This window comes from Schistocerca nitens, chromosome 3 (genome assembly GCF_023898315.1).
Source record: "Schistocerca nitens isolate TAMUIC-IGC-003100 chromosome 3, iqSchNite1.1, whole genome shotgun sequence".
Lineage (NCBI taxonomy): Eukaryota > Metazoa > Arthropoda > Insecta > Orthoptera > Acrididae > Schistocerca > Schistocerca nitens.
In genome coordinates, this window is record NC_064616.1 from 36,693,285 (window position 1) to 36,718,277 (window position 24,993).

General features: G+C 39.0%; 1 protein-coding gene across 1 annotated transcript in view; it reads right to left on the reverse strand.

The window, feature by feature from the left end:
- Positions 1-24,993, reverse strand: part of LOC126247983 (2-oxoisovalerate dehydrogenase subunit alpha, mitochondrial) — a 173,831-nt gene that overhangs the window by 65,395 nt on the left and 83,443 nt on the right. The window contains exon 4 of the mRNA XM_049948554.1: positions 814-975. Coding sequence (XP_049804511.1) covers positions 814-975 — 162 coding nt within the window. The remainder of the gene's footprint in view (positions 1-813; positions 976-24,993) is intronic.

Below are 24,993 nucleotides of genomic sequence, written 5' to 3' on the forward strand. Positions count from 1 at the left end.
TACTGAAATGCTAAACAAGTATTTAAGAGTAGTGCAGTTATCCCCATTTGCTAAAACTGGAGTATAAATGGTAACACTTCTATAGGTGATATTTGTCATTGCTAGTTAATGTCCTACTTTAATATTTCCCTTTCACTAGCAGTGAGAAAGTGAAAATTGTCTACCGACCTTCAAAGTTTTGAAATGGGGCAGTTGGAGCTGCAATTGAGTGTTAAGTGCAGTGTCACTAATTTCATGTTTATGTGAAAACTGACACCTACATTTTTCTTTTCATATGTCACTTTGCAACATTGTGCTCATAATAAAAAATAATCTTAATCTCACTGTTTTGTATCACAATGATAACTAGTGTCGTATAGAGTTACATCTGCACACCTACAACTTTAAAACCAAGAAGGATTGGCATGCTTCAATTCTCATTCTCTGATGTTCTCCTCTGTTCCTTCCAAAGTAAACACTTGTTCCCAGGCACAACCGAATGAGAGTGAACACTAATGAATTGTTCTGTGAATGGTTGGTTTTTTGTGTTTGCTTCCATTCACTCATGTGTAAATGAAACTCTACACACTATGATGGAAGAATAATTCTGCACATTATGTATCACTTTTAGAGCTAGTTGCAAGGTGCATCACTACATTATTCAAATCTCTTAGACAGTCAGCAGCTTTTCTGATGAAGACAATGACATACCGTCTAAAGCCCAGAATATTACACACAATTAACAAGGTAAGTTCACTGAAAACATCTTATATCACATGCCAAATATATGCAAAACTAGATGAGCTACATCAAATATTGGAAACAAAGTCTTACCTTGGGGAATCTGTGTAGCTAGAGGTGAAGAAATTGTAACAAAATTTAGTCTTTTTGATCCATAATGAATTGGCATTTGTCTTCCTTTACCACCATCTTCACAATTCCCGTAGCACTGGTTCATAAACTCGTCCAAAGAGAAACCCCTCCAAACAAGAACACCTATAAATAAATGTCTCTAATAATATGCTGTTCTAAACTCCTATTATAAAAAGAAAAATACTGCAACTATTGGGGAAAGAAAGAAAATTAATGAACATGTCTTGTGTGCCAATGGCCCATGGCATACGGTGGAGGCTTTGTTACCTACTGATCAGGGTGTAGGGTGCAATCTTATGTAAATCTTAGTAAAGATGCCCACTGTCTGCACTCTTTGGTTGTCTTGAGCCATTACCAGCAGATTTTGGGGTGATTTGGTGACTTGGGTAAAGGGAAAGGGAAAAATTCTAACCAGGGTTGGGGAATAAATGTACATTGCTACATTTTCAGAATCTTACAAAGAACTGTTATCTGTCTACTTGTTGTAGCTAGGTGGACAGTCTCATCACGTTTACTTAAGTGCCTCACAGTGTGTTGTACACTTAATTAAGAGTAACAGTCAGGCTAGATAAGTCAATGCAAAAAGCAACTGTAGCTGCTCAAATATTGCTCACAAATAATAATGAACTACATACCAAATGATGCACCATGAATTTCCTCTTCTGGCTAACAGTGGATGCTCTGTCAGTACCATCAGTGACCACACATAGGTAAATATGTTAACTACTTAAGGGGATACCAAGTGTCAGGAGGATAGTGGTGCTGCTTAAGAAAATAGCATTTAAGAACAAAAAGAAAACCAACGTATCTTCAGTATGTCTGTTAGCAGGATGAAGATGGGAGGGAAATGGAGGAGGGCACTGGCAAGTCACCATATGAGATGTCGATGTTTGCAGCTATCAAGGATGCCAGTCAAAAGTTTACTCCAGTTCTGCAACATGAATCCCTATGTCTCAGTTCCTACCAGCATCTAGCAGATGTAGAGAGAAATAGCTGGTGCTTTTATAGTATGTTCCACAGTTAGTATCAGTTGTCAACAGTAGTAATTTCCATTTGATATTAGGCCCAGGAAGTTGGTGATGTGAAATAGTCTTAACGTTACTAAGGTAAATCATCAAAGATGAACAGTAAATCTTGGTCAAACAGTTCCATTTGCCTTCTGTTTTAGTAGTCAAAGAATTCAATAATCACACTGAAAAACTTCTGAATCCTGTGTAGGAAAGTTACAAATCTACTACAAGGAAACCGATAAAGAATCATATGTATTGTGTTACCAGAACAGTATCTTTAACAGAATATTAGACAACACACATTCTGACAGACATTCTGTTCTGATCCCTTTCAACAGAATCATAAATGTGGTGGATTAGCAAACACATGTTGTGTGGCAGTTGACCATCTCTGTGAAAGAGACTAAAGTTTGATCCATACCAACAATCTCTATGTGCAGATTCCAAACTGCTCCTTCCCTCAAGGGTGATTTTTAAATAAATTATCTGTCTAACACATTGCATCATTAGTAGTTCTCGTTATATGAACAGTGGCGGGCCATGAGTCAAACAAACAGGGAGTTGGTCTATTAGGCATCTGGGGCCAATTTTATCCCATTGTGGTGGGTGGGTGGAAGTTACGATCTTCAGACAAGTAGGTTTTGCTGACGTGTACATGTGATACCCATAATACAACTACAACCACATGAAAGCCTTGCATAACTGTAACAGAGGCACACTACTACTCCCCAAGAGACAGATAATGTGGTTGAGGATGCTGAGTGCAATAAGGACCTCATTAACCCCTTGGCTGCCAGTCTCCAGCAAGCAGGCTGTTATTCTTCTGATCTGCTGTAGGAACTGGTTTGTACAAGTGAATTCTGTCATGCTGAACACAGTCATATTACAATGGAGCACAAAAATGTCTTCAGGATTTTATTTTGCACTGCCTGTCACTGTCAACCTTCATAATTAAAATCCACATTTCAGATGTATTAACTGTATAACTTCCATAGATACATTGTTGAAATGACATTGGCATGAGCACAAGTGAGGTGCATGGGGAGAGCTGAAAATCAGTTAACTTGGCTGAGTGATTAATTTCAATTCCAATCAAGTCCTCTGGCTATACATTGGGTTCAGCCGTATTGCATTATCCTGAGGGGCAGTGGCCAGTAAGAAATATTTAAGAGAAGGACACAAAGCAACTCTGTCAGATGAAGACTACATTTTTAAAGTGATTATTATGTAAAATCCATTTTATGAATATGATTCGGAAAACTTATGAACAATATTTTGAAGATTTCTTGTAAAGCAAAAATCAGTCCACAGTTGCAGCCACAGAATCATAGTCTAAAATAATTACAACTTCCTGCATACCTCAGCGAAGCTGCTTCTGTTTACAATATATATAAATAACTCTGATCGTTATTTTAGCAGCTTTCTAAGTCAGCAGCTTGCTAATATGGACCACAGACAATTATGTCAGTCATAAAGAGGTAGCTTTTCCTGAAATTTATTTTAGTGTATAGAATTTATTTGCAAAAATCAAACTCTAGATGGTTATCTGACACTGTCAGCAGGAAAATTATCTCTGATTTTGAAAAATGTACTCTTCTTACTACAGAAGTTTTATTTGCCCAAATTACAATACACACACACACACACACACACACACAACTAGTTTCAGTAATTTAAATTGTAATCTTCAAATTATCTACATACACAGCCCTTGTGCCACTCAATGTAGTGTACTGTCATCTAGTCATACACATATTTGGGAGCAACTATTTGAAGATGACACACTGACAAGCAGCATGCTATCAGCTGTCAATACAGACACAGCAAGCAATACCTTGAAACTTTTGTGAGTGTTTATCACAAGTATAATTTTATTATATGATATATGATGTTAGACTGGTGTGTCTTCAAAGAGTTGCTCCCAAATTGATTTGGGCAAATAAAACTTCTCTAGGAAGAAAATAACATTTCTCAAACTCTAAATATTAACAAATACAATGTAATGCTTGTCCATCAATGAAAATCCCATATATTGGCCAAGTAGCAGTGTCAGCATTAAAAAAATTTCAGTATGAGCAATCAAAGCATTACAGATGTGGACAAAAGCTGCAAGAAAGGCACTGTACAGCATTTAAAGGCCTATTTTTAAACACGCAAAAACCACAAATGATTTTAACAACTTGAAAGAGTGTCGTTACATTATTATGACCACCTGCCAACATGAATAATACAAGTCATTTCACTACACACAGCAAGTAAATGACTTGAAGGTACACCTAGTGCAACAGGTCTCCATGGGTGTTTTGAGCCTTGCTATTTAGTGTTTCCTAGAGCACAAAATTCACTCAGTAGATTTAAGAATCAATGTGGGCCTTAAGATTTTTGCCGAGTTAAGCTCCGAGATTTATATATATATTTTTTTTTTGGGGGGGGGGGGGGTGGTTGGAGGAGGCAAGAGTGTGCTCTTCCAGTTATTTGCAGGAACATTTACCTATTTACCTCTGAAGCTCTGCCCAATTGCCTTGCTGAAAGATATTACACCCTGCACGTGAAACAGTCCTCATATACGAGTGATCATTATTCAGAGTATCAATTTGTAACCAAATGGGCCAAGAGGGCCTGTAAACAGGAATTAACAGCCTTAGAGAATGGTGCAAAACATTCCCTGAACTGCAGCACTGGGCCATTTCACTGCATTCTTTCAATAATGGACTGTGCCTTTGCTGGAAGTAGGATTCACTGAAATGTTGTCCTAGGCATAAATCTTATTTCCCTGGATTATTATGATCTTGATACATACCACTGTAGCAAGTTGGTCAGACTGCAGTTGATTGGAAATTATGTAAATGACAGGCTGTTTCTTTTCGCACAAAACACTTTTGAATGAAATGAAAATTGGAGAAAATGAAAACGATATAAGATTTTTCCCTTCCCCACATACCCAACACTCATTACTAGATGACAGTTACCCACTTAAACCGGCAGTTAATTTTTTTGTCCTTACATTGCTTAAGGCCATATATATGACACAGTCATTATTTAGTGATTGCTAAATTCTTATATTGCTTACATAACACTACAAAAATAACAAAGTTCCCTTTAAAACTATTCTAACATATTGAATCTGCTGCTTATGCAAGAATAATGAAGCCCTTAGTTCTGCAGGTTGGGAACACGGGTATCAGTATTACTTCTCTCATGTTTTTAGAAACTATAAGGGCTTCAACCATCTTCTGAGCAAGATTATAATGCACGTATAATGTTATTCACCTTTAGCAGTACTCAATATTCATATCCAATTTGTAGTAGTACAATAAAGCGTTAATTACTAAGTGCTCATTACTGACTGCTTAAGCAGCATGATATAATACTTGACAAAAAAAAAAAAAAAAAAAAAAGGGTTGAACTAACAAGTCTAATGGAAATAAAATACTGAGCTTTTTCAAAAGGTTCTCATTCAAGTACATCAGTTTGCAACTGGTTAGCATAGTTCAACAGAAAATCAAACATCTGAAAGGCAACCAATACAATACAGACAGAATCAGCAAGTCCCATAGAAAACAATGAACAACAGTCATATAGAGCAGATACATTCAAATCCATTGCAATAAAGAGAGGTTGATAAACATTTATTAATGAGACTATGGACTCACTGTTAATAAATTTCACAGATGAAGACATCATGGTTACACAGCACAGACTGGAAAATATTATTGACTGAGAACCTAAGTATTCTGTAGAGTGTATTCTGGTGAAGGAAGAAGATTAGGGTTTGATGTCCTATCATCGTCTATGCCATTTCAAAGGAACCCTCCCACTATTTTCCTGAAGCGATATAGTGAAATTACAGAAAGCGTAACTCTGAATGGCCGGATGTGGATTTGAACAGTCATCCTTCTGAATGGACGTACAATGTGCTAACAACAGTGCCACCTTACTCAGTTACTCTGGTGAAGATAGTGTCAGCATTCAAGACATGAAAGTGCGGAATTTACACCTGTTCTGAGGCACCATAATCAACCTCACATTCTGAGGTCTCCTGACAGGAGAACGGTTGATTATTTTAGGCATAAAGTCACATGTTGGAGAGATTTCTGTTGATTTGATCAGCATGTGGGAATGAACAAGACATGGGACTCATTTCAACAGTAAAACTGGTTAGGCTAGTACCAAACTGCTAAGAAAAGAGGCATTCATAGCATGTAGTCATAGCGTGTAGGCTTTCACGGCCGGCGTCTTCAGTAATTAAAACTTCCGGGCTAAGAGGCCGTGGTCCAATAGTAGAAATACTTCTCCCTGACGTTTCATTGCCAGCTGCGGGCAACATCATCTGAGGTGAGTCTACGACTGGCTGCTAGGCCGTGGAGGTCCTGTTTATATAGAGCGCGTAGCAAGAGCATTTGGCCACCACCATGCCAAATCTGTTAATATCCACACTGATCCTGTGCTGATTTGCAACAGAGGCACAGGAAAAATAAGAAGAAGAAGAAGAAGTAGTAGTAGTTTTTAGATGTCTACCAACTTCCAATGAATGTTGCAACTATTTCTCTCTCTGAATCTTCTCTACTGTAGTAAGATGCCAGTCTAGATCTTGTAACACTTCACTTCAGTACAATTACTCGAAAGAGGCATTGTCTTGAGTCATGAAGTACCAGTGTGTGCAAGTGTCAGAGCACCACTTTTAGGGTAGGGAGAAAGAAACCAAGTTTGAGAGGTTGGCTTGAAAGAAACATGCATCCTTATTACATCAGAATATTAAAGTATTGAGGAGTAAAGTTAATTAACTGTTTATTCGCTCTGATGGATTAGAATCTTGAGACCTGGCTGACATTGCCTATTTGAAATCATATGACCCCTTGTACTGAAGTGAAGTGTTCAAGATCTAGACTGGCATCTTACTACAGTACAGAAGATTCAGAGAGAGAAATAGTTGCAACATTCATTGGAAGTTGGTAGACATTTAAAAACTACTTCTGTTTCTCCCTCTTCTTCTTCTTCTTCTTCTTCTTCTTCTTCTTCTTCTTCTTCTTCTTATTTTTCCTGTGCCTCTGTTGCAAATCAGCACAGGATCAGTGTGGATATTAACAGATTTGGCATGGTGGTGGCCAAATGCTCTTGCTGTTGCCACTCCGTTACCCCAGGGATGGAATATGTGTATCCAAGATGTCTGTGTTTAGTGTTTTCTCATGTGGAAGTGGCTGGAAGTTTTCTAAATGTTTATGAATCATGTTACTTAGGCAGACTTACATACCAGCCCAGTATTTACCTTGTGGGATATGGCAACCCACCTAAAAACTACATCCAGGCTGGCCAGCATGCCGGCCCTCACCATTTCTCTCCCAGATGGATTTGATTCGGAGCCGGTGCACCTCCCTGTCCCAGTAGCAACACTTTAACATACATGGCTACCTGGGTGGGTTCAGACATTTACGAACACACAAAAATTTTGCACACAGCAGCATCTAGAAGCATGTGCAACAGAAGTAGAATTCATAAGCTGTCTTTTATAATAGTAAAAGCAGAGGGAGCAGCTACAGGAAATTTTACCCTATTCATAAATCCCTTTCAAGCTGTATTGGCCTACCTTTAACACACAAAATACTTTTGTAACATGAAATTATTGCAATCAGTAACATTATCATTAAAGATCGATCTAATGGAACAAAATCAAAAGTCCATGACCTATTAGACATGGCACACACATCCTTGTCTCAACTACTTACACCTATCAGGATGCTAAATCTGAGTTCTGAATGATAGTTTACAAGACAAAAATTGAATATTTTAAGGAACCACTCAATGACAAACTGGAATAATGTCCATGACTTAAATTAAAACTACAACACAATACATAATAAAAGTATACAAAAACTGCTTGCCCTTAAAGGCAACTTCATTTAGACTCAAGCAAAAAAGATGTGCATCACTCAAGGAATAAAGGAAACACCATTTGTCAGTAACAGGGTGGACACATTAAGCAACAAAATAATAACAGTAAGGATTATAGTGAAGCAGATAGCTTTCAGAGTACATGAGACACTAGTTACAGGGTATGTTTATTGTGTGATAGTTCTTCAACAAGCTTCATATTTTATTAGTTTATCCATTCAGAGAGCATTGTTCCTCCACAACTGTATACTGAATTGATGAATAACTGCTTCAGTTGCTAAAAAAGGAAGAAGAAGAAAACTTTATTTTACTCCACGACCAGTTTTGGCTTTTAAATGGAAGCCATTTTCCAAACAAATCTGAAACTGAAGATGTAAATGCAACTAAATGTTGTGCATAATGATGTACTGAATATTTAAATGCTTTACATAACAGGAATGCAGGAGTTTCAACACGAAAAAACTTTACGTTCAAACATGTACAGTGTAACAACAGAAAAAGGAAAAAAACACAGTTTGCACGGCGCTGTGTGAAACAGGGTTGAAATAATTACAGAAGTAAAAGTTGAATGGATTTAAAAGTGATGTGCCCAACAATACTTCAGAAAAATGGCCTCGTCATGATTAGCCTATTTCAATAATTGCTCTGGGGGAGTGTATCTTGTGCATTAGCAAACTGTTTTCAATTAATGCTATTGTTTCATTTACAGGAATGTTGCTGCACATATTTGCAAAGTCAAGCAATATGAGCAATTCCACACAACACACTTCCTCCTGGGGAAAGTATTGAGACCGTTGAGCCACTGGAAATAGTACTGAAGTACAACTACTTTATTTTTAGAAACAAGATCAACTTTGAAACTGATTGGTTAGCTAAACTCTATTGGCATGTACACTTGCATATACTTTTGTCAGTCACTTGGAAAATACCTTCTCCACAAATCGCCCTAAAATTAACTACAAAATCATACATTGTTGACATTTTTGTCTTACTCTGTGGCTCACAACACGATTAAACCTACACCTTCCAATGTTGTTATTCCTGCCTCATCATGTCATTCTGCTCAATTTAAAAAGATCTTTTTTGATCTGCAATAAACACACTCGAACTACGAGTATAGCTGATGAAGTAAAAAAAGAACTGGCTGTCACTTCATGGTAGTTGACAATACTTATAATTTCATAACATCTAAAACAAACCCATCACCACACAATGAAGAACTAAATAAAAGACAATTTGTACTGCTTCTTTTCTTTAGCTAAATCAGATTAACTATGAACAGGAAAGAATTCTGAAATACGTACAATGTACACACACACACACACACACACACACACACACACACACGCACACACTTAAGAAAAGCAAAAACATAAGGAAAAAACCACCTTCTCAGCTCACTTCATACAAGGTAATCACATGGTGCACAGTATCAAAAACTACCTCATAATTCTATATACAACAAAGAGGGGATACTTTATAGACATATATGAAGAAATAGAAATTTATGCCTGCCAGCAAAAATCCAGAGGAAAGACTCCACAAGCAGCATGCACTAAGAAATACTACTTTCCTGGATATATGCCACCCCTTTATTGATTGCTTCCTTTAAAGGCACTCCACAATTTCATAGCTGCATTCACACCTTAGTAAAACAGGTTCTTATCTTGTAGGCAGTCCATGTTGCATCTACGACATGCTAGCAGCCTCTACAGTTCCCTGTGCTCTACCATTTGACTGCTCACATTACAGGACGTAACTTCACACTTCATCTGGACTCAAGAGTCATTTGCAACTATTTTAGAACTTCATCTGAACAACTACTTTTAGTATGGTAAAACATGCAGTTTAAAATTTAAGACATAGAATGCTTTAGTATTAACGGGAATTACATTTTGACAACACTTTTAATGTATAAAAATGTACAGTTTTTATAATCATGGCAGATCCATATTTCCTACGATATTATTGGGCACATCAATTTTAAATCTACCTAACTTTTGCTTTTGTAATCATTTGACTTTTCTTCACCCCAGTACACTTCAAGCTTTATTCTTTTTTCTGTACTATAGTGTACATATGTAAACAAAGTTTTTATGTTGAAACTCCTATATTCCTACTATCTGAAGTATTTATACAGTCAAATACTTTGAGAGGTGGTAATACTCATTAAAACAATAAAAGTAAGTCCAACAAACATGGTCTGGAAAGGAATACTTTCTGAGAGAAACACATGTTTATAAGAAGGGCTCCGCAACACTTTGTTGCAGATGTTTGTGTGTGTTATTGTACAGTACTATCAACCCTGCGTACGTATCATGATGATTTACCTTCTTCTTCTTCTACATGTGGATTCACTTACGTGTTTACTGTTATTGAGCTGCTTGCACATACGAATGGTGTAGTACATTTAAATTTTCTCTCTTCCACCACTTGTTAGCAATGTAAGCCTACTACCTGACAAGTGAAATGGTGGATATGATGTCCTGCTCTGATTTAGCAAATGGACGTAGCCCGCAAGCCGTGTCCTCTATGCTGAAAAATATCCAGGCACAGAGTGCCCTCAGATAAGCTGTTTGGCAAAATTTTCCAGCATCTGAAGGACACAGATACCCTTGCACCTCCAAAGACTGACATTGGAAGGACACACAAACTCTGCACACCTAACATGGAGGAGCACGTGCTGTGTTTGGTGGAAGAAGCCCACGGGACCAGTGTGCAATGATTAGCAGCAGCATAAGGCATGCCTCACTCTCTTATATGGGGAGGGGGTTACTTCATGAACAATTGTGTATTCAGGCCCTAAGGCCACAGGATCATCATGGCATATGACAGTTCTGTCAATGGCTGTTGCAGAAGCTTGTCGTAGATCCACTGTTCAAATTCAAGATTTTATTTATTAATGAGGCAGAGTTCGCAAGAGATGGTGTTGTCAATTGCCATAACCAGCATGCATGGGCAAATGTAAACCTCCCAAGAATTTCCAGAAAGAAGGCATCAACACTGATTCTCAATCAATGTATGGACAGGCATACTTGGCAATAGATTAACAGGATAATACGTGCTACCAGAAAGGTTAACTGGGGTGCATTATCTGGACTTTCTCATTAATGTATTGCCTACCTTGCTGGGCTGTGCTATTGCAGCAACAAATACAAATGTGGTTCATACACGATGGCGCACCAGCACACTTTTGTCACAATGTGTGTGAACATCTGACACACATATTTCAGGACCATTGGATTGGTCAGGGGGACCCACGCCTTGGCCTGCTCATTCCCCACACCTCAAACCCCTAGACTTTTAGTTATGGAGATACTTGGAATTTGTCTACGCCACACCAATCAACAATGTGCGGACACTATATGGTCGCATCTTCAATGCATGCCAGCAGGAACAACAACAACGTATACGTCAAAAGACACACCATTCCTTATGCCGGAGGGCAGAGGGATGCATTGTCATGAATGGACGCCATGTTGAACACCTCCTACAAACACGTGTTTATTGCAGAAAGTATGCATTTCTGGACCCATGTTTACTGGACTTATTTTTCTTATTTTGATGAGTGTCACCACCTCTCAAGATGTGAAACACTTTTTTTAACACCCTGTACACTCATTTTATTATTATGTACAATGTTTGGTTGCATTTATGTCAGTTTCACAGCCTAGCAGGAAACGGTTTCAACATAAAAAGTAAAAAATGGTCAGGAACTAAAAAGAGAATTTTGTTGCAACTGGAGCAGTTATCCATCAATTCTCTTTGTATCTATTACTAACAGGATTAGGTTGTTATGCTCACTAAATGCTGTCCTGGAATAACTGAGACCCAGCCTTTCAAAGTATCTTCAGTAACATATTAGCCTCACTGCAACAGAGGAATTAATATCTACCATCAACATCAAATCTCAAAGAATTGCAGTGATTACGATGAAATACCAACAAAGTTAATTAAATAATGTTATTTTCAGCTTAGTAACATTCTAATTTATTTATAAAGTATGCCAGTTATCATTGGTAAATTTCCTTATCGGCTGAAATATCCTGGACATATACCTCTGTATAAGAAAGGGCATGAACACTGTTGAACTTCTATCTAATTTCACTTTGAAAGCAGTCTTCAAAATAAGACATGGTTATTAAAAATTTCTGGAGAACACCATAAATAAAATTACACTTTGTCAGGAGCTTATTTATCACCATCACCTTCAAAATAGTCTCCTTGGGACTGTATACATGACTCCCAGCAGTTTTTCCATGACCTGAAAGCTCCTTGGAATACATTTTTCATGAGCCTGTTTAGTAACACCTGTGATTCTGTTTGAATCTCCTCAGCTGTGTGAAATCTTCAGATTTTTAACTAGGGTTTCATTCTGGGGAATATATAGATAAAAAAAGTTCCTCTGTGCCAGGTTGAGGCTGGTTGGGGTGGCTGAGTGGTTCTAGGCACTACAGTCTGGAACCGCATGACCACTACGGTCGCAGGTTCGAATCCTGCCTTGGACATGGATGTGTGTGATATCCTTAGGTTAGTTAGGTTTAAGTAGTTTTAAGTTTAGGGGACTGATGACCTCAGATGTTAAGTCCCATAGTGCTCAGAGCCATTTGAACCATTTTGCCAAGTTGGGTGAATATCGGGATGACTGATTGGCTGGTTACTTGGTTTTTGGAGTTAAAGGGAATAAACTGCAAGGTCATCAGTCCCTTCATCCTATGTGTATCAAACCAGGAGTAATCCTTGGAAGGAGGATACAACACATGACAAATCCCAGGAAGGCTGATTGTAAGCAAGATATAAGTAAGCAAGTACGACAGAGCTGAAACCAAGAAGAAGTAGAAATGTAGGGGGGGAGGGGGGGGGGGGAGGTAAGGTTGGTGAACTGTTCTGCGCAGAATGCACTTGGAGGTCCCTGGTGCAGGGTATGCAGTGGGAGATTCCCTTTTTGTATCCCAGCAGCACCACCTCTCCCTCAATTACCACAAGGAAGTGAGCAACACAAAAAGATGATAAAGTTTTAGGCAAGATAAAACTATTATTAAAAATGGCAAACATAAAAAAAGCAGAATAAAAACGTGAGAAGGGTAGGGGCCGTGCCAGACCACCAAGCAAAAACTGACATGGGACCCCTGGGCCCGAGCAGGAAAGAGAGGTGCTCCTCCAAACCCTCCTCAGGTGATCAACGATGTCCAAGTGCCCCAACTCACAGAGATGAGGAGAAACTGCCTTCACAAGTAAAATTTAGAACTGTGTCAGCCGCTTCGGCGTCATCCACTAGCACCAGAGGTAGTGTGTCAGGAAGGTTAAGAGATCACTGTAAAGCAACCAAATTTTGGCAGTCTACTAGGATGTGGGCCACCATCAGGCATGAACAGACTGAGGAGGCAGGTTATGTGCCGAGATCACTTGCTGCCACTGGTTGAAAGGGTATGGTATCAAGACATGCAGATTTTAAACGTGTGGTGCAATCTGAACCCTAAGGGTGGTGGCCCCTTAGGATACAGTGGCATGGAGGCCACTGGAATTTCCTTTGCCCGGAAAACTTCTTTTTGTCTTTCTGTTCCTTAGGGGATAGGGATGACTGGGAGGGCTTCCTTGAATTAGTTTCAGAGACTGGAGAATATCATTAAGCACTACAATCAGCAGCCTGTAGTTACTTCAGCCACTGGCTGGTATCCGGCTGCAGACCAGCAGAAACCTTGCAGTGGCATGCCCCAAGGGACCCCTTCCAGGCATGAAAAGCTGGGCGAGGGTGATGTGTCTTTGGCTGCAGGTTGGGGATTCGCATCCCCAGTGGATGGAGAGCCATTTCTTGTAGTGCAAGTGTGGATGAAGCAGCAGGAGGAGAGTCCCCAACCATCGGAGGGGCGAGGGGTGGGGGGGGGGGGGGGGGGGGAGGACAGGCACAGTCTAGTCACCCTAATGGCTTGCTGTCAGATGCATAATGGAGGAGAGTACCATCAACAGTGAAGGCAACATCATCATAGCTCTAGCATACAACACTGTCGTGTGCAGGACATAGACACCCATACTTTTTCTGGGCCTCTTGGTATGTCAGTCTGCCCAGTCTTATATTCCTGTATCTTTTTACCTCTCTGAAGTACAGTGCAGTCTGGTGAGCAGGGAGAATGGTGCTCTCCACAGTTGATGCAAATGGGGGGAGGAGCACAAGGAACATTTGCATGCAACTGTCGTCCAATATCCCTACAGATTGGGCTGGCTTCGCAATGCAAAAACAAAAACACATGCCCGAATCTCATACATTTGAAGCACCACATAGAGGGGGGACATACAGTTTCACATAAAATCAGTATACCATCATCTTGACCTTTTCAGGCAACGAATTGCCCTCAAAGTCCAAGGTGAAGGCCAGTGCAGCAACCCTATTGTCCTATGGCCCCTATGGACATGGCAGAGACAGTGTACTCCCGTCACTCCAGGGTGGTGCGTAGCTGCAGACAGCAAGAGAAGGTCACAATGGAAAATGATGCCCTGAACCATATTCAGTCACCGGAATGTTACCCCCAAGCAACCCCCTCAACTGGGTAGGAGATGCTGTTTCACTCAAAACTGTCCCACTCTTCATTTTGGAGATGGCTGAAACTTCCCCAAACTTGTTCACTGTACAAAGCAGGTATCGCGGGAAGCATTTCTCTGCTTGTAACTTAGCCCTACGTTCCTCCCATGTCGCTGCTAGGGAAGGATACATTTTGGGCTCATATATCTCTGTGTTGAATGAGTTCTTTCCTACTGAAGAGACTGCTGGAGCCGTATGACCACCAGCAGGAGAAAGCTTCATGCGTGTCATATGCAAGTCATCCACCACGTTGCCAGCCACTCTGAGCACAGGCTCTCCTCATGGGTGCTACCCAGCCTCAGCGACGTCTACCTGGCCAGTAATCCATTGCTCGAAGTACTTGTACCCCAGTCATGATGGGCACATACTCCCTGGCATAAATGGGGAGGTTTCAGCTCAGACACCAACAATGCAATCCCTGCATGGTTAGGGGGCTACTACCATGCAGGTACTTGACCAGCCCCGCCCCAAAAATGGGATGGCTACCATGCTGGGTTTCGGGCATACTGCGTTACTGGCAAGGAATAGTGCTAAGGTGGAAAGGCACTAAAGTGGAACAGACACCTTATTGGGCAACCTTCCCTGCATAATCCACGCTTCTGAAAAATTTGTAAAAGTGGTGGCAGGTCAAACCCAACAATGGGAACAATGTATTTATTAATGAAAAGGTGTAGAGTGTGTCAGAAGTGAAATGGCGAACTAGAGTCCTAAATCATGTACCAGGGCCAAGTGACTACACCAGAAAGGCCATCCAATCAAAAGACAGGAGGAGAAAAGGACAGTGGTAATATAAACTTGCAGCACAGAAAGGGAAGTAGTGCTGTACAGGCTGAAGCCCCATGGTAGAGTCCATGCAGAATATCATGGCTGGTAGATGTGCAGTCAGCAGGGCACGTGTGGGGAGAGCGGTAGCGGTGACAGTTACGGGCAGGTGCTGTAGGGGAAATGCCGAGTGCTGGAGGGGAAGTGCCATTCTAAACTGAAGCCCACGGTTACATTTTTTATAAATACTGAGTGGAGCACCTACATGTCCAGACTTGCATGGTGAGCATTCAAAAAGATCCATCACTTCTGCTTTCATTAGTATCTAAAAACAATTCCGCTGAAAATGCAGCGATTTATTTGCTTGTTAACAACTTGTAACTTTCAGAGAAGCATCATGAGTGGTGAATTTTGAGAGAAACGTACGCATTTTTCTTGTTGCCATGTTAAAATTTGCTTCTTTAGCCAAAACACAGTGTAGTTACAGGTGTCATCTCTCTAATATGTTGTGCAGAAGCAACTGCCATAGAATTCTGAAACAGTGGTTTATTAAGTTTATTAACTGAGGAACTGAGGAAAAGTAAGGTCAGTAGCTTATTAAAAAAGCACACCCTTGATACAAAACAAACATGTAATGTCTTCACTTGTGTTGTTTAAACAGCTATCGATGGCCCTAAAAATTAGAGTCTTTCATTGAAAAAGTCTGTAGTTAGTGGAATAACATAGTAGATAATGAAGTTTTGCACAATAACTACATGGTAAAATACTACCCTCTTTGTGTGCTCTCTTTTGGCAAAATCTCATTTCGATGTCACACACCGTTTATGAAATATAAGGAATGTTGTGGATATTTCATTCTGGCTTTATCACTAGAATGGTGTTATTGCAAATGGGTGTGTTACATCAGATCAATTTTCTTGAGATTAGTGACTGAGACCTCCACTCAAGTCTACAGAAAAATTCAATGTGTTAGCTAAGTTTCATGTGCAGCAACATATTATGTAATTTGCACCAAAAGCAAAATCATAGTGAACTCCATTTTTCACTACAAGCTTTTTCAAATTTGGTGCAGTGTGTTACTTCCATGTAAATATCACAATAACTCTGACTATTTACGAAATGATGGGCACATCAACACAAACCTGACATATAAAGCTATAAGTAATGTAAAAATGAATATTTTTTACTCAACATTTTCTGTAAAATTATTTGAGAAAGATTCTTTCATTGCTGATCAGCCAAAAGCCCAGCGCTTTGGACGAAAACTGGTCACTGCACATCAGCCACCTTATATATTGCGCTGAATCTTGCAAAGCACTCACAAAAGAGTTGTTAGAATCCTGGGGTCCCAAGCTGGGGGGGGGGGGGGGGCTTAGCGGGGTGGTGGTGTCACGTATGAAGAACAATTGCTTTGTTTTTCACCAGAAACTTCTGGATGATCCAACGCAGTTTGTGACTTCACATTGTCATGATGGAGGAACCTATCTCCCAAGCGCCTCTTTCATCAGTCAAAATCCTGACATGTATCACAACACAGCCTCACAACACTGCATATTAACTGGATGGTCTGCTTACAATTTTCCAACACTGTATTCCAAACAGCAGGAACATTTTCAGGAAGGGAAGTAGATTAGGTGTAACGTCCTGTCGACATCTAGGTCATTAGAGGCGGAGCATGAGCTTGGACTGTGTCATAGATGGGGACGGCAAATGGCCATGCCCTTTCAAAGGAACCATCCCCATCATATGTTTATGTAGCTGTTTTTCTGAGTCTGAAAAGAAAGTTGACACATACAAATTGTTCCCAGACACCTGCCATCATCAATATTGCAAGACACGCAACACACAAGAATGAGGAAATGCACATAAAAATTAAAAGCGACTGCCTAGCACAAAGTCACTTGAGCCATTAGCTCTATTAAAGGATGTATGTGGTACCACCTGGCAGTGTTTCACTGTAACACCTAGACTTCACCAGCTACACATACATTCTGAGAACTTTTGGATAGCACCTTCTAAGACCAGCTTTTTAACCATCTGGTGACAAACAACAAACTGTCAGTCACAGTATGGATTTCCAAAGGGTTCCAAAAGTGAGAAGGTTGCTTATACAGACTGAGAATTAGGCAATGAATTACAGGTTACTGGTATATTCTGTAATTTGTCAATATCCTTGTGTGTAAATTAGAATATTATGATGTCACAAGAAAGTCTGCAAAATGGGTCAAATTTTACCTGTCTAAAAGGAAACCTGGGCTGTCAATAGAAAAGAGTGTCATATTAGGCCATCAGTCATTATCTAACTAGAAATTAGTTGCATGTGACGTCTCACAAAGTTTCTTCTTAGGACCTTTATTTTCTCTTCTGTTTATTAACGGTGTTTCAACAGTAACATTACCACATGCCAATTTTGTTTTGTTTGCAGAAGATGTGAACACTGAAAGAACGAGCAAATTAACTATAGTTTAAAAAGAGGTGTTAATGAATTTTCATGTATTGAAAGAAGTCATTTTATTCTCACAGCAATATTTACTTGAAACAAACATTTAATTTCGTTGGTGTTTAGTTAATTTTCACCCCTTTGGGCATTATCAAGCAACACCACACAAAAAAAAAAAAAATTATATGCTTCCACTTTAATGTGCATTAATAAAAATGGTTTCCAATCAATTCATTGTCATTGGACTTTGAAAAACACCCTATATCACTACACACAGTTGGAGAGCTACAACTGGTTTCCACTTAACATAAAATATGAGGACATGTAGATAGAAGAGGCAGTGTGTTAAATTCTTGCGATTATGATTTTATAATAAATTCAGTTGGGGGAGGGGGCAGGGGGGGGGGGGGGCAGGAGCATACAAGTTGACGTAACAACCAAACAAATCTGTTTGGTATGTTAACGTTGTCAGGCATAGGTGATGTAAACATAACAAAATGCTGACCGACCTACTTTGTTTACTTTCATTTCATAATGATTTTTGGGGTGACATTTTTGGGTAATTTATCAAGCCACGCCAAGTTTTCTTAAATCCAGAGGTGCATAACACAAATTTTTTGTTGTGTATTTACTATCAAAAATAGTCTTGATCACAATTTGTTTATTACGGTGACCGGTTTCAACCACTACTGTGGTCATCTTCAGACCTACAAGTTGTATACAAAGTTTTAATTAGAGGGCTACATACATTAAAGAAAATACATGAAGTTATAAAGTTATAAAATGATGAATTACCAATGAGTAAGAACCTCCTTCTGATGGAGAATCACTACTGGAGAAACCAGTGCAGTCTTACTATATATAACGGAGGCTCTGCCCACTTCTGATGGAATGATGTCATTACTAACCAATGGGTTATAGGTCGAATAACAATGTAAAATTTCTTAGTTAAAAGAACATTCTCGAGAAATAAAAATACACACACACTAAACTTAGCTTATTTAACAGCTATTGTCAATTAAGAAGTGTTAAAAATATTTAAACATGTAGGATAAACAAACTTCATTTTGACAGTACATGGGTTGCCCTCTCAAGGCCTGTTAGTGAACCATTTGGAACCACTGGTTGCCACGGTGCAGTTGGACGCCGTTCCAAAGATGAGGCAGCAGGCATCTTTCCACTGAGGTTGTAAAGTCGATAGGCAAACTAGTGGTTGCCATGGTGAGGATAAACGCCAGTGCAAAGATGTGGCAGCAGGCTTCTTTCTAACAAAGTTGTCGCGAAAGTGGAATGGCGAAGACTGTCATGTCAGATGATGTACTATTGAGCAGCAACATGTCTTTATTGAAACGATTTTCAGTGAGCAGGCTGCAATAATCTTTCGCTGATATGTATAGAACATGCTGCACAGATACGATTTACTGGTGTAATAAAAGACTTTCATTTACATAGATTACATAATAATTCTTACAAATCAATACTGAGAAAAAAAAAAAAAAACGAGAGGGCACTGTAGTTGTGCATATTTATGAAATATTGTCTATGAAGTTCATATGTAGATTCCAATTTTTTTTATTTTTTTAAAATTTACATGTGACAATTTTTAAAACAGCATTGCTATTGCATATGTTGTATGCCAGTCTTATAAACAAATAAAAATAATGAAAATGGAAGGAATTTAGAATTATAATACATCATAAATGATGTGGATATTCCAAGAAACGCAAGGTTCGCATCGTTGGCCATCACAAATCTTTATACGAATATTCCTATTCAAGATACTATTTATATTATTAAAGATAGCTTAACATATCATAAAATCATGAGCCCCGAAGAAATAGTAGAATTCATTGAACTGTTAAGAATTACTCTGGATTTTAATTATTTTTCGTTTAATAATAAAATATATATTCAGGAAGATGGACTTGCAGTGGGGAATTCCCTGGCTAACACTATAGCAGATATCTTCGTCAATTATGTTGAAATTCAATTTTTCAAAAATAATCCAGAAATGACAAATAAAATTATATACTACAAAAGATATGTTGATGACACATTGCTATTATATAACAGTTCCAAGGAAGAAATTGATGCTTTCACTAACAACTTAAACAACTTACATCCAAAACTTGTATTTACAGTAGAACACGAAAGTAATAATAGTATTAATTTATAAATTTCCTGGACCTCACAATTGCAAACAGGAATGGAAAACATAATATTTCTATTTATAGAAAACCCACATCAACTGACGTAATAATAAATGCTACATCATGCCATCCATTAAGATACAAAATGACATTTTTTAAAACAATGATACATGGGATACTGAAATTACCTCTTCAACCTGATGCAATCCAGAAGGAAATTGATACATTAACACATATAGCAGTTGTTAACAATTATAATTCCCATCAGGTTGATCTGTTATATCAAAAATTACAAGAAACAAATGATGCTGTTATAAATTCCAAGAAGAGATTTACAAAAATGACATACATGGGACCTATTTCAGATAAAATAAATAAATTATTTAAGAATGCAAGCTTGACAATAGCATTTAAAACCAATAACTCACTACAGATGAAACTGAAACACACAATTGGGGAATCAAATATATACCAAAAGTCAGGTGTTTACAAAATACTATGTAATGACTGTGAGAAACATTATATTGGCCAAACTGGCCGTAACTTTCTAACACGTTTTAAGGAACATACTACTGGTACTGCAAGTACCAAATCAATATTTGGTCAACATCTTGATGGATACAATCATTCTGAGGGTTGCATTTCTAACAATTTGAAAATATTACATACTGTGCCAAAATGACTACTGCTAAATACTTTAGATGAAATTGAAATCTTTTCACTTCACAAAAGTACAGGGTTATTACAAATGATTGAAGCGATTTCACAGCTCTACAATAACTTTATTATTTGAGATTTTTTCACAATGCTTTGCACACACATACAAAAACTCAAAAAGTTTTTTTAGGCATTCACAAATGTTCAATATGTGCCCCTTTAGTGATTCGGCAGACATCAAGCCGATAATCAAGTTCCTCCCACACTCGGCGCAGCATGTCCCCATCAATGAGTTCGAAAGCATCGTTGATGCGAGCTCGCAGTTCTGGCACGTTTCTTGGTAGAGGAGGTTTAAACACTGAATCTTTCACACAACCACACAGAAAGAAATCGCATGGCATTAAGTCGGGAGAGCATGGAGGCCATGACATGAATTGTTGATCATGATCTCCACCACGACCGATCCATCGGTTTTCCAATCTCCTGTTTAAGAAATGCTTCTGCTTTAGCCTTTTCCGTAAGATTTTCCAAACTGTCGGCTGTGGTACTTTTAGCTCCCTGCTTGCTTTAATCGTCGACTTCCGCGGGCTACGCGTGAAACTTGCCCGCACGCGTTCAACCGTTTCTTCGCTCACTGCAGGCCGACCGGTCGATTTCCCCTTACAGAGGCATCCAGAAGCTTTAAACTGTGCATACCATCGCCGAATGGAGTTAGCAGTTGGTGGATCTTTGTTGAACTTCGCCCTGAAGTGTCGTTGCACTGTTATGACTGACTGATGTGAGTGCATTTCAAGCACAACATACGCTTTCTTGGCTCCTGTCGTCATTTTGTCTCACTGCGCTCTCGAGTGCTCTGGCGGCAGAAACCTGAAGTGCGGCTTCAGCCAAACAAAACTTTATGAGTTTTTCTACGTATCTGTAGTGTGTCATGACCATATGTCAATGAATGGAGCTACAGTGAATTTATGAAATCGCTTCAATCATTTGTAATAGCCCTGTAATCCATTATCTGTTTTATACAAACAACTTCAATTCAAAGACAAACATTTCTTTGAGCTTTTCGATAATCTGCTTTAGAATGTTCACTCTTCTATCATTTGTTTTTAAAATTATTAAGACATTTAGGAAATATTTTATGTCTACTTTTTAATTTTATTTCAACAAACATTATTTTATGACTGACTATCTGTTTTTAGAATGTTTGCTTATATGCTTTTAGACTGCATATTGCTAATTCACATTCCTTTATTTTTGACACAACGGCTCATAGTATTATAATTCTAAATTTCTTCCATCTTCATTATTTTTATTTGTTTATAAGACTGGCATACAACATATGTAATAGCACTGCCTTTTTAAAAATTGTCACATGTAAATTAAAGAAAAACAAATTGGAATCTACATACAAACTTCATAGACAATTTTTCATAAATATGCACAACTACTGTGCCCCCTAGATTTTTTCCCCCCTCTCAGTATTCATTTGTAAGAATTATTATGTAATCTATGTAAATGAAAGTCTCTTATTGCACCAGTAAATCGTATCTGTGCAGCATGTTCTATACGTATCAGCTAAAGATTATTGCAGCCTACTCACTGAAAATCGTTTCAATAAAGACATGTTGCTGCTCAATAGTACATCATCTGACATGACAGTCTTTGCCACTCCACTTTCGCAACAACTTTGTTAGAAAGAAGCCTGCTGCCACATCTTTGCACTGGCGTTTATCCTCATCATGGCAACCACTAGTTTGCCTATTGACTTTACAACAACTTCAGTGGAAAGAAGCATGCTGCCCCATCTTTGGAACAGCATCCAACTTCACCATGGCAACCAGTGGTTCCAAATGGTTCACTAACAGGCCTTGAGAGGGCAACCCATGTACTGTCAAAACGAAGTTTGTTTATCCTACATGTTTATTTATTTTAACACTTCTTAATTGACAATAGCTGTTAAATAAGCTAAGTTTAGTGTGTGTTTATTTTTATTTCTCAACAATGATCTTTTAACTAAGAAATTTTACATTGTTATTCGACCTATAACCCATTGGTTAGTAATGACATCATTCCATCAGAAGTGGGCAGAGCCTCCGTTATATATAGTAAGACTGCACTGGTTTCTCCAGTAGTGATTCTCCAGCAGAAGGAGGTTCTTACTCATTGGCAATTCATCATTTTATAACTTTATAACTTCATGTATTTTCTTTAATGTACGTAGCTCTCTAATTAAAGTTTTGTAAACGACCTGTAGGTCTGAAGATGACCACAGTAGTGGTTGAAACCGGTCACCGTAATAAATAAATTATGATCAAGACTGTTTTTGATAGCAAATATTTGCAACACATTGATAACTGTCACTCTCATAATGTATTCAAAAGTAATATATTTGTGGTGTCACTTCAAGAACTTTCTCGAGAAGTCAAATCAAGGAACTGGGTATACCAAACTACTGTTTCTCAGTGTATCTATTCCTTAATGAAATTTGTCATAAATACCATACCTCTATTATGTAACGATGGCTTTGGTCACAGAATCAAAACTGGAAATACACAGATTCGACATAACGATTTTTAAAAAATTTACTTCACTCCACAAATATAATTTTTCACCTTGGTAGCATCTACAAAAAGTCTAACTACAGTGTACAAGGAGATTAAAGCAGACTGTTCCAATACACAGGGGGGGGGGGGGGGGGGGTGCATGAGTTTCAGTGAACATCAGTCATTTTGCCCATGTACATGGATGGGTATTATTGTCTATCAGTCCAGTTGTCCTACTGGACACATCCTGTGCAAGCACAAGCTATTTGCCCACCCCTGCCTGCAGTCACTTGGCCAGGGCAGTGTAGTTGTGGAATTTACTGCTAGGGTGTTTGTCTGGCCACAAGGCAGCTCTTTGCCTGCCCCCTCCCATGGGCAACAGGCTGCCTACAAGTGAGCACTTAATAAAAGCTGGAACAGCCTGGGTTAAGGAATTTATTGGTGGCCACTTCTTTCTACTCTGCTAAAGAATTTCTTAGCAGAGCCAACTGATGTACACTAAAGTGCCAAAGACTCTGGTACAGGCATAAATATTCAAATACAAAGATACATAAACAGGTAGAATATGGCTCTGCGGTTGGCAATGCCTACATAAGGCAACAAGTGTCTAGCACAGTTGTTAGATCAGTTACTGCTGCTACAATGGCAGGTTATCAAGAGTTAAGTGAGTTTGAACATTGTGTTATAGTCGGCACAAGAACGATGGGACACAACATCTCCGAGGTAGGGATGAAGTGGGGATTTTCATGTACGGCCATTTCATGAGTATACTGTGAATATCAGGTATCTGGTAAAACATCAAATCTCTGACATTGCTGTGGCCGGAAAAAAATCCTGCAAGAATGGGACCAACAACGACTGAAGAGAATCCTTCAATGTGACGGAAGTGAAACCTTTCCACAAATTGCTGCAGATTTCAATCAAGAAGTGTCAGCGTGTGAACCATTCAACAAAAAATCACCGACATAGGCTTTCAGAACCAAAGGCATACTCGTGTACCCTTGATAACTGCACAACACACAGCTTTACAACTCGCCTGGGCCCGTCAACACTGACATTGGACTGTTGATGACTGGAAATATGTTGCCTCGTCGGACGAGTCTCATTTCAAATTATATCAAGCAGATGGACATGGACATGTACAGGTATGGGGGCAACGTCATGAATCCACAGACCCTGCAGGCGACTGTTCAAGCATATCAACAGGGACTGTTCAAGCTGGTGGAGGCTCTGTAATGGTATGGGGCATGTGGAGTTGGAATGACATGGGACCCCTGATACATCTAGCTACAACTCTGACTGATGACATGTATGTAAGCATCCTGTCTGATCACCTGCATACATTCAGTGCATTCCGATAGACTTGGGAATACCAGCAGGACAATGTGATACCGACACATCCAGAATTGCTACAGAGCGGCTCCAGGAACACTCTTTTGAGGTTAAACACTTCCACTGACCACCAAACTCCCCAGTCATGAACATTATTGAGAATATCTGGGCTGCCTTGCAATGTGCTGTTCAAAAGATCTCCACCCCCTTGTACTCTTACGGATTTATAGACGGTCCTGCAGGATTCATGGTGTCAATTCCCTCCAGAACTACTTCAGAGATTAGTAGAGTCCATGCCACGTCGTGTTGCGGCACTTCCGCATGCTCGTGAGGGCTCTATATAATATTAGGCAGGTGTACCAGTTTCTTTGGCTCTTCGGTGTATATTTTGTTAACAATAATGAAACACAAGTTCTACGTAATACCCTATTCTCCACCTCCTAGCAACATTAACGTAATTCGTCTCAGGAAGTACCGAAAACTGTTTCCTTTTGATGATGATTGACTAAAATGGCCTTGAAATTGTCTTATTCACTTCAGTACATATATACAGGTTGTCCAGCGATAGAATCCCCAATTTCAAAATGAAACATCTTAAAAACTAAGATTGATAGAGGATTACAAAGAAAGGTATGTTATTTTCAAAGTTGTAAGAATATTATACAAAAGTTTTGAAATAGTCTGAGAAGCTGTTAACATATGGCACTTATACAGTATTGGTGAGTACAATTAAACTTATGCAAGTGTTCTTTGCAATCACAACGATATTTGCCATCATATCCTG